General features: G+C 33.9%; 1 protein-coding gene across 2 annotated transcripts in view; it reads left to right on the forward strand.

Annotated features, from left to right (window-relative positions):
• ELF1 (E74-like factor 1 (ets domain transcription factor)) overlaps positions 1-11,723 on the forward strand; it is a 57,642-nt gene extending 45,919 nt beyond the window's left edge. For both annotated transcript variants that reach the window (XM_008588874.1, XM_008588875.1), the window contains exons 5-8: positions 132-215; positions 1,066-1,258; positions 2,530-2,976; positions 9,571-11,723. In XM_008588874.1, coding sequence (XP_008587096.1) covers positions 132-215; positions 1,066-1,258; positions 2,530-2,976; positions 9,571-10,174 — 1,328 coding nt within the window. In that variant the 3' untranslated portion in view covers positions 10,175-11,723. The remainder of the gene's footprint in view (positions 1-131; positions 216-1,065; positions 1,259-2,529; positions 2,977-9,570) is intronic.
• Positions 11,724-11,999: the final 276 nt, after the last annotated feature.

The following is an 11,999-nucleotide window of genomic DNA, read 5'->3' on the forward strand; positions in this document are numbered from 1 at the left end:
CAGTATATGCTACTACTTACGCATAAAGCATTTGGCACTTGACATTTGGAATATGTGAAAAAAAAATCTAAATTGTCTATTCTTTCTCACTTTTGAGGGCAAATATTTATGCAGAGCTGTTCTGATTTCAGGGAGAAAAACTAAACCACCACGACCAGATTCCCCAGCCACAACACCAAACATATCTGTGAAGAAGAAAAACAAAGATGGGAAGGGTGAGTACTACTATAATTTCTGCATAATACTTACAGGTCAAATAGCATTCAGATTATGTTATAGTGTGTGCATATTTTAATAAGAAACCACCAGCTTTCTTGATAAAGTGAAATGAATCTTACTGTTGCCACATGCTTATAAGATATGGTTTCCAATTTCTATAAAGAGACAGGTAATAAAGTAGCCCAAGAAATCTTTTTGAGTGATTATCAAAATAAACCATTCTTTCATTTAATAATGAGGTTCTTGGAAGAATTCAGCCAGGTTAGATTTTTTAGTTCATAGACACTTATAGGCGGCTACCCAGTTAGCTCAGTTGGTTAAAGGATGGTGTTGATAACACCAAAGTCCAGGGTTCAATCCATGTACTGGCCAGCCAGTAAAAAAAAAAAAAAAAGAAGAAGAAAGAAAGAAAAACAGACACTTTCATATATGTTATCCTGGAGTCCTAGTAGTTTCATAACTGTTGCCCACATTTGAAGAAAATTGTTATGGCTGATCTGCTGCCTGTAATATAAAGAGAACAACTGTTGAGGGGTTTTGTACAGCTCTTTCATGTTTCTTCTGTGGGCTGATTCTTAAAAAGGCAGAAAAAAATTGTCTCACAGTGCTTTTTCCCTAAGTCATTACAAGTCTAATTGACAAGATTGCTCTGTTCAGACATCTTATATGGGACTATTATTAAAGATCTTTAATAGACACTAAAAATTATGATCATTATATCACCAATACTGAGTTTTATAATATTTCTGTATAAATGTAGATAGAACTTAGAAGACTTTTATTTGTGTTTTATTGTGCTCTTATAAATGACATTTTGGTCATTTAAGAAAATTGTTATTGTTTCAGGAAACACAATTTATCTTTGGGAGTTTTTACTGGCACTGCTCCAGGACAAAGCTACCTGTCCTAAATATATCAAATGGACCCAGAGAGAAAAAGGCATTTTTAAATTGGTAGATTCTAAAGCAGTATCCAGGTTGTGGGGAAAGCACAAAAACAAACCTGATATGAATTATGAGACCATGGGAAGAGCACTCAGGTATGTGAAGTTTTGTAGTTTTGTGTTAAGGATATTTCCTCAATACTAAAAAATTAAAGGATTAAAGAAGTGGTGAATTTTATTTATAGAAGTGTCAAAACCACAATACTTACAGAAATCAGTATGCATTTAAGTTGAAATCTTATTCCAATGCAGGGAAATGTTTCCTTCCAAAAAAAATTTTCAAGTAGAAAACAGATATTTTACTTATAAAGGGATCAGAAAATGTGTATCCTCAGGAATGGTAAATTGACCATAGGGCTTCTATGTTTTGAGCCATTAAACTTAAGTTCAGCACAAAGTACAAATACTCTAATGGTAATGCAGGTACTTAATAAAAGGGTGCATGTTTAAATATGAATCACAAGTATACGGTGGAATAAATTAATGCTTCACGAATAATAGGAGACATTGTCAAAATTTTGAACTAGAGTACCATTTTATTCTTAAGTTCATTTTTAATTTTTCTGGGATCATGTCATTTATTATTCAAGATATGCATGTATTTGAGAAAGATTAGAAATGGGAATGTAATTTCTAGAGTATATATAATTTGGTAATCTTAAACTAGAACTATTTAGTTACTAGAACTATTTAGTTGTACTTTTAGGTTCTTGATTTTATTAAAGTCAATGACAATTATTATTTTTTTTTTTTTTGTCCTTTTTGAGACTGGTCGCACTGTGCTCAGCCAGTGAGCACTGTGAGCGCACCGGTCATCCCTCTATAGGATCCGAACCCGCGGCGGGAGCGCTGCTGCGCTCCCAGCACTGCACTCTCCTGAGTGCGCCACGGGCTCGGCCCCAATGACAAAATTTTGATCACTTCTATTGTACTTCATTAAATTTTATACACAAAACTGAGTCAGATTTACTGAATCAAATTTAAACCGGTAGGGCTGTTACAGGAAGCTATGGATGGGAAACAATTTCCTGAGGTTTTGTAGTAGGTTTGATTATCCCAGCAAGTTAGCAGAAGGGGAGAGAAAGGAGAAAAGTGAAGGACTAGAATAATCCACCTACTTTTTCAACAGTTTCCTAATCAGAATTGGTTTTAGATTTAGTTGGTAATAAGGACTTTTCTTTATCTGTGCATAAATGTAAGTGTATCTTATATAAAATAAGTGTCTTTCATTTAGAAATTATTTTTTCACTTGTTTGATTCCAATTTTAAAGTTTTGTTCATGATTAGGAAAATTTGATTTTGTTGAATATTATTCTAATTTATATTTGATTGAATAAAATATTGATGAAATTGTTTGCTTTGGATAGGTACTATTACCAAAGAGGTATTCTGGCAAAAGTGGAAGGTCAGCGCTTGGTCTATCAGTTTAAAGATATGCCAAAAGATCTTATCTATATAGATGATGAGGATCCAGGTTCCAGCATAGAATCTTCGGATCCATCATTATCTTCAACAACCACTTCAAGTAGGAATCAAGCAAGCCGATCGAGAGTATCAAGTCCAGGGATAAGAGGAGGAGCCACTACAGTTCTAAAACCAGGGAATTCTAAAGCTACAAAACCCAAAGATCCTGTGGAAGTTGCACAGCCATCAGAAGTTTTGAGGACAATGCAGCCCCCACAGTCTCCATATCCTACCCAGCTCTTCCGGACTGTTCATGTAGTACAGCCAGTACAAGCTGTCCCAGAAGGAGAAGCAACTATAACCAGTAGTATGCAGGATGACACATTAAGTTCTTCTGTTCAGAGTATTAGGTGAGAAAACTACAGTTACCGATGTATATATCACTACATAATGCTTCTGACCAGAGCCATTTTTTGTTGAGGGTCAAGATTCAGAAGTGAAAATAAAAATATATAGACTTCAAGCTAGAACTCTTGGTCAACAGATTGTTTCAGGAGCAATACATATATCAGTCCTCTGATTATATCAATGATTCCTTATTTTTAAACTTTGACATTATTCTATCACTTTAGTCTACTATACCTTTGTATAACTGGATTGATCCATATAAGGAGTGATCCTAATGTAAGAAAATCCAGAAAATAGTTTCAGACCTTTTTTCAAACCAGGTCAGAAGCTGCAAAAATTCAACATAAATCAACATATTGTGACCTTTCAGAATGCAGTAGGTTCCACAAAATAAATGTTACTCTTTAGGAAGATACTATCTTGGAACAGTTCTCTAAAATTCAAACAAGTGGGAAGGCCAAAAACCTAAGGTTCTCTTTTTCAGGGTTTTAGAGTGACAGAAGTTGGAAAAGTAATTTTTTGGTTTAATCAAATCAGATTTGCCTCACCAACCCAGGAAAGATGCTAAACAACAAATTGACAAGAGAATCCTGTTTTAGACTGGTCTTCTGCAGAAATTTGGGACTGGCTGGTCTCAGCCAATTTAGAATGGGGATAAGGGGTGAAGGCAGAAAATTAGATGCATATTTGTAGTGTTCTGTTTTTCTGTTTATACTTTCATGAATTTCCAGAACATGAATTATAATAAGACATAGCTTTTCCAAAGCTAATAAAAATGATTCTTCGATTATTTTTATTAGTAGACTTCAGTCCTGTATTTATATATTCCAGAATGTAAATGCTGAGGATTTTGTTCAGTTGATCCTGAAGTAAGTTAACATTACCTAGACAGACTTGGATAAGTGAGTCTTCCTTGTATAGTCAATTTAAATTTTTGACATTGTGAAAATCTAATTCTCTTAAGTCTTCAGTTGATTGGTAAGAAGAAGAGTACAAAGATCACTTTTTTCCATTTTAATTGGACAGGAATGGTAAGTCTTAAACTGTTATTAAGGAGTACTTATTTAGCTTCTACTCTTTCTATTTGCCTTTGAATGTTTTATGTTCCTCTATTTCCTATTGGTTACTTGTGTTGACTGAGGATCCGGTTGGAAGTGTGTGGTTCTTCTCATTCGCTTCTAGACTGTTTGTCATCTTAACCACTGTGTGAATTTGTGTTGATAGGAGACATATGATGGCCACAGCTTGTCACTGGGACCCCCTTGAAGTGATTCAGTAGAATTTTTAGCATCTGAATTCAAAATTTCCTTTTTAGACCATGAGAATAAAAAACAAAAAAGAAAAATAAGCAAACAAAAAACATCTCTCACTTTTAAAGATATTAAATTGTGGATATTGTATTGAATACTATATTACACTGAATGCCAATTTCTGAATAATACCCAGTGCCACATATTAGAACATTGTAAGACTTGCCAGGGAAGTTCAGAGCTACATTTCCTCTTGGTGGTTTTCAAACTGGAATCTTTATTTCCAGGGTCCCTGAGGGTTCCATGGGCGGCTCTCTCCCTGCTTCCTGCTTCTTTTTTTTTTCCTTTTTGTCTTTTTTCGTGTCCGGCAACGGGATTGCAACCCTCGGTGTTGCTCCCACACCTCGGCTCAGCCAGTGAGCGGGAACCGGTCTGTATGTGGGATCCGAACCCTCGGTGGGAGCGCCACCGCACTCCCAAGCAGCGCACTGTAGCAGTGCGCCACCGGGCCGGCCCCCCTGCTTCCTGCTTCTAATATATTTTCTCTTCAGACTAACTTCAAAGTAAAAGTCATCTTTCTTTTCTATTTTTTTTGTTTGTTTTTTTGGCAGCTAGCCAGTATAGGGATCCAAACCCATGAAATTGGTGTTGTAAGGCTGCACTCTAACCAACTGAGCTAACTGGCCAATCCACAAGTCATTTTTCTAAACTAGCTTTGTTATACTGTCTTCTTGCAGCTTTTGTTAGATCCGCTCACACACAGGGTGCAGTCCCATATCTGTAGCCTGAGCTGCCAGCTCTCATCCTCTTTTCATAATTCCTTCCTTGCTTTCCAGGTAAAGCTGACTGCTTGCCTCAGTCTGTTCCATCAACCTGGTGTTTCAGTTGATTTTAATATCTGTCTCTTCCTGTATATTTAAATCTGTAGGAGCCATACTTTACTCATTGTCAATTTCCTAGCACCTAACATAGTATCTGACATAACATACATTCATTCATATTTATAGAATTTATTTTTCAGTAGTATATATATTCTTTATCTTCTCTTAGGGTAATGAGTTCTCTAAGTGAACTACTTACAGAATGAAGAAATACAAAATTTAACTTTTTCAAACTTTAAAACATACATTCTTATTGTAGCAAATCGTTCCTGTATTTATATGTATGTATGTATGTATACACACATATTCTTTAATCATTCGTCTTTTTAAAAAGCTTTTCTCTCAAATGGTTATACCTTTTATTTCTTCCCCCAAATTTTACTTATTTATAAGCAGGTAAGCCTTTAATACAATGCATTTTTTTTTTAACCTGAAAATACTAGATGTGGAAAGCAAAACCTAATGAATAGGAACAGTGTCTGAATACTTACAACTTTTAACCTTAAAATACTAGATGTGGAAAGCAAAACCTAATGAATAGGAACAGTGTCTGAATACTTACAACTGCTGAATATTTTTACTTAGATTTTGCTATTATCATGTTCCTTTCCATTAAATAGAAAGAAAATAAGTTTCAAGCCAATTGTACATAGCACTCTGAAATTTTAACGTATTTTAGAGTAGCTTTTTATAAAAATAATTAATTTCTGGTTTAGTGATTCCTTGTATTTACATTTTTATAATTAATCAACTTTTTATTATTAAAAAATTTCAAAATATGGGAAAGTTGGAATAGTATAATGAATACTTATTTACCAGCCACCTAGATTCACAAATTGATAGCATATCTCCTTATTTGTTTTCTCTGTGTATTTACTTTATATCCTTTTTTCTGTTTGACTATTTGTCAAGTAAGTCAACATCATCATGACATTTAACCCCTGAATATTTCAATTTATAACTCATAGAAATAAGACATTATCCTAAATAACCACATTATCACCCATAAGAAAATTAACAGTAGTTTGGCTATATCATTATTGATTTTATAACTACTTATTAATAAAACCGGAGACCTTTTAAAGATTTTTTTTCCTGTGGTTGAGAGAAGGGGAATACATATGACTTAAAATTAGACAAATTATTACATTAATGTCACAACAAGAGCTGATACTTATAGAGCACTCTTTACAGATGCTCCTCAACTTACAATGGGGTTAGATAAACCCATCGTGAAGTCAAAATTGTTAAATCAGGGACCAGCCATCTTCGTATTTCATACACTTTATGTATGGTGATTTATAGAATCCTCAGCTCAGTGAGGTGTAAGTAGCATTATCCCCATTTTACAGACAAGGAAACTGAAGCAAGGAGAGGACAAGGAGCTTGGTCACATCGCGTAAGTGATGGAAATATTGTTTTGATGCAAGCCGAAAGCAGTGAGCTTAATGACTTGCCACACTGCCTAGTAATTTACATAAGTCTATGAATTATCAGTTATTTACAGTGAGGGAGCAACATGTCAATTTTTTTCCTTTGGTCATTTCTTTTCATCTCACATAATTACATGTATCTATTTTGAATCACTTAAGTTTTTTTTATTGATTTATGGTATATGTGCTCAGCTTTTACAGATTTCAGTTTGACTTTGGCTTCATGTTAGTCAAACAACAATAAAAATAAATCTGGTAAAAAATTGTCTGAAAATTGTTGCTTGGTAAACTTGGAAGTCCATTTACCTAACGTAACTTCTTTCTCTATAATATTTATTCAAGCAGTAGTAGTCTGTCTTAGGGTCTTTTAAATAAATTATCCTCTAAAAATATATAATGTATAGGTTACCTTAAAAACCATGTCATGGAGCAGGAAGAATGCAGACATGACTTTCCAGTCCTCCACCCTTGCCAATTATTAGATGTGAAATTATATCAGAGTAACTATTCTGTTTTCTCATTTGTAAAATAAGGATTGATAATACTCAACCTTAGAGGTAAATGTGATAATTAAATGATACTTTCTGACACTTTGGTACATCTTGAACAAAAGCTAATAAATGTTACATTGTATATCTTCCTTAGCCTCAGAAATTTTGATGAATTATAAATTACCAATATTGTACTGGTTGGTTATAAGCAGCTTAGGAGATTTTTAAAAAGCAGTTAACCCCTGTACTGGCCAGCTGCAAAAAAAAAAAAAATAACAGGAAACTATAATATAACCAGACACAATCAACAGCTTAATCATTAACTAAGAAAAAAAATTTTAATTCCTGTTGTTGGGAAAGACTTCATAATATTTTATTCTTTAATCTTTGAATTTTTTATTAGTGAAAATTATTTTAGAATTTGTTCAAGTAAGCCAATAAATTTACATTGTAGATACTGTAGATAAGTATATATATTTTCTGACAGATGGCAGTCAGGTATCTCAGGAAAAGGAGACATCTTTTTCTCATTTGAACAGAAGCATTGAAGGCCTAGTGGTAGCCCTGATTAGTGATATGGAAAATTTCCGAGTACATTATTACTTGTGCCACACCTTACAGAAGGAAAGAGGAAGTGGGGAGGTGTGTATTAAAGAGCTGTAATTGCCCATAGATTAAGGATACATGTAATAGTAAATATTCATCTTTAGCTGAGGTTATTCAGGACTTAAGAGGTGGCAGTATGTTGTAATTGTTAGGCACACAGGCTCTGCAGACAGTTGACCTCTTACATAACGTCACTTTATGCAAGCTGTTAATCTCTTTGTGTGATTTTTTTCATATGTAAAATGGGGATAATAGTATTTATAGGTTGGCAAAGCTACACATATTTATAGATATAGTCTGGTGCTATTTGCCAGGAACTATTTTGTCTATACATACATGTATGTAAACTCTTGGCATGGGTAGCCCATGGGGCTTTTTTATTTAAAAAAAGGTATCTGGCTGTAGGGTCAGGTACTATAAACCCAGACTGATATTCCACGCAAGATTCCCTGATTCAGGTTGGCAGGAGGAGAAGGGAGTCACAGTGTATTTTGGAAAAGCTCACTGGCTCCCAAGGTGATTCTGTTTCCTCCCAACTCAACCTTGCCTGCACAGTAATATTAGTACATCTGGCTTTTATTCCTAGCCATGACTTATCCACCTATTAAATCTTCATAACTGAACTCATATTCTCTTCTAGCTCTGTACTTCAAGAGAGCTGTTAATATCCTGCTGTGTACACTGATGCTCATAATGGTGACTTGGGTGGCAATCTGAACTTGGGAATCTATCCTACAAGAATGAGTGGGCTCTAGTCATTCTGTGTCTTCTCACTTCAGTCTTCTCTTGAGTTGTTGCACTGGGTTTTCATTTTATCTTTCCTCCTAGCTCCAGAATTTCATTTCTTACATATGTGACAGTCCACATAACTGTAACTCACTAAATGTAGCTTTAATAATCTACTGGTAATAATATTTGGCTTATGGGGACTAATCTACCTGTTAGCCATTTGAAGTAACAATCAAGTTTCTTTCATAAAATAACATTCAGAGGAAACAGTTGCAATCCAGATGCTGAGTTTTTTCAACTGCATTTGTGTTATATTAACAATGGCCATAACTACAAATTTCACAGCTGTGAAGTTTTAAAATTTGATTGACTTATAATGTCATTTGTGTAGCTTTTTCTTTAATAAATGGGATTAAAAACTTTACAGAAGCTAGATTTTACATTAAAGGATTTTATATTAAGTTGTAGATTTATCACTAATGTTTGTGAAAATTATTTGAACCTAGAAACTACTAAAACACACTTCTACTTATTTTTGCCAAAGTTTGGCCTTATTTTTTGCTCTTTGCCATCCTAAGAACCCTTACAAGGTAATTATAGTCATGACTTGTTTTATGTAAATATGATATGAATTGTGAGCTATTAAAATTCTTCTAAAAATCCGGTCACATGTACATTTAAAACTGAGGGGGTTTGTTTGTTTTAGTTAATTGAGTATTTTTCCTCTTTACATGTTAAAAAACAGGTTGAGAACAATTATAAGAAGAAGTTGAAGTTTGGTAATTGCTGTGGATGAGCATATTGATATTATCCTTCAAATATTAAAATAACAAGAGCGAATCAAAAAGTTTGCTTTTAAATTCCTAATTTTTTTTTCAAGTAGCTCATACATAACTTCCTTCCTAAGCATTTTGATATCCCACTCCTTCCCCAACAAAATTGGTTCCCCATTTGTGTTAAAGTGGCACTTTGTACAGGCCTTTTTTTTCATAACTGTGGTATCATAGTTAGTGGCCTGAGAATTTTGTGTATGTACAATGTTTAATACAAGATGTGGCACAATGTTTGTTATGCTGTGTTGAAAATATGGGAAGTAGCATTTGAAATGTATAATGCATATTTTGTCAAAATGATTTGTCAGGTGTTAAAGTTTTAAATGATGTAGAATATGCTAATTGTCTCACTTTTATTTTATAATTTCAATAGGACTATACAGGCTGCCACCCAAGTTCCAGTGGTCGTGTCTCCTGGGAATCAGCAGTTGCATACTGTAACACTCCAGACAGTGCCACTCACAACGGTTATAGCCAGCACAGATCCATCATCAGGTGCTGGATCTCAGAAGTTTATTTTACAAGCCATTCCATCATCACAGCCCATGACAGTACTGAAAGAAAATGTCATGCTACAGTCACAGAAGCCAGGCTCTCCTCCTTCCATTGTCTTTAGCCCTGCTCACGTACAGCAGGTTCTTACTAGCAATGTTCAGTCCATTTGCAATGGAACCGTCAGTATGGCTTCATCTCCATCCTTCAGTGCTACTACACCTGTGGTGACCTTTTCTCCTCGAAGTTCACAACTGGTTGCTCACCCACCTGGCACTGTAATCACTTCAGTTATCAAAGCTCAAGAAACAAAAACTCTTACACAGGAAGGAGAGAAAAAGGAGGTTGAAGATCATTTGAAAGAAGATACTGAGAAAACTGAGCAACCGCCACAGCCTTATGTGATGGTGGTATCCAGTTCCAATGGATTTACCTCCCAGGTAGCTATGAAACAAAATGAACTGCTGGAACCCAACTCTTTTTAATTAACATGCCAGAGAACTTATGGATAATTATTTTTTAATTGAACATTTTCAGCTGTATGCAAACTAGCTGATTGATTGTAAGGTAAATTCTACAGAGGTTCCTAATTTTGTAATTGTTAAAAATAATTTAGAGTTAATTTTGACTTTGTTAGATGAGGGAGGAAAACCCAAGTGTTTCTCTTTGTTTTCCAAATGTTTTAGAATTCAGTTGTGAAGGAACATGCATTTTATACTATGAAGACATTCTTTTGAATTTTTTTTCCAGTTTCTATATCATAAGCATTTATAAACTTCTTTTCTAATTTTACATTGTATTAGCTTTTCTGATTCTTTTGTAAATACAGTACTTAAATATAAGGCAACAGGAAATTTATATAGGAACTGTTTTCATTCCACTTGTATATGTTAAGTCTTGACTCTTTCAAATGCAAGAACCCTATTTTATACTTTGTTAAAATTATGATGTCACTTAGATTGACTTTAGTTGGCTACACTGTATAATGAATTATGAATATGTAAGATAACATTAAAAGTTTAAACATGCCCATGATATCTCTGAACTGTTTCAGAAGTAGGATAGTATGAAAGCATCAGCCTAGGAGTGGCACTCCCACTAACTAGCTGTGTAACCTTGGCAAGCCACTTGATCTTTTTGGGCCTTAGTTCTTCTCATAAAAGGAAGGGATGCATTGGAGTAGACTAGAAATTGGAGTAGAAATTGATTTCCAATTTCTCTTCTACTTCTAAATTTTATGATTCTAACACATATATTTTAAAGTTATGTCAGTTAATAAATCATTATCAGTTTATTTCCCAATGTAAATATAGCTACAATATTGCAGAAAAATAAGCGGCCTCACAAAATTCATTCTTCTATTATCAGTAAGATCTGCCATAAACTCTTCCTAAGTACTCTGTTCATTAACTCTGTGGACCACTATGCACTGTGGTCCATTAGTAAACTTATGTTGCTGAATGCTAAGTGATACATTGCTATTCTGAGAGTCAAGGCTCTTTCTTAATGGCCAAGAAAGAACTTGAGCCTTGGGTTAATCTGGCTGACTTGTCAGTTGTTATAAAAGCATAATTGCTTTATATTTTGGATAATTTTTTATTGGATATGGGGGGAGGAGTGAACTGCATACAAAGATAACATACATATATATCCAAGTTTCTGAAATAAAATAGTCTTTAGATTACTTTTTGAACTGTAAATAATGTACATTTAGCATCACAAGAAAAATTGTTTTCTGCAAATTTTTTAGTATATTTAGTATAGCAGAGAAATTTTTGTAGATGAAAAATCATTATGTTAGAGTTCTAATGTTACATGTTTTCATATTACAGAGTGAATTTGTATTTTAAAAATTTAAATTTTTGAATCCTCTAAACATTTTTGTATCTTTAATTGGTTTATTATTAAATAAATCATGTAAAAATTCTCAGTTTCTGTTTTCAGGCAAATATTTCTTAAAGAACAAGGGTACAGAGAATGGTGCTAGTATTTATTTATATGTTTATATAACAAACTTCATTAGTCAGAATTGCAGGATGTCATTGTATCACTTTTCCTTTCTACCATGCCAAATGGCAGTTTCTAGATATCAAGCAATGTATTGTCAAGCTCCAAAAATTAGAAAACAATAAAATACTCTCAGCCATAATATTAAACACACTCCAAAAGACAAGTTTTCTAATTAGAAATTGGGTCAGTTAATTGTTAAACTTGGAACATAGAAAGAAAAATATAAGAAAATAAAATTTTCTATAATCCAGTCCCCTGTACCCAGCAGTAATTTTCACTTATTTTCTCATATCTATTAAT

The sequence above is a fragment of the Galeopterus variegatus genome, unplaced genomic scaffold, assembly GCF_000696425.1.
Source record: "Galeopterus variegatus unplaced genomic scaffold, G_variegatus-3.0.2 Scaffold5079, whole genome shotgun sequence".
NCBI classification, from domain to species: Eukaryota; Metazoa; Chordata; class Mammalia; order Dermoptera; family Cynocephalidae; genus Galeopterus; species Galeopterus variegatus.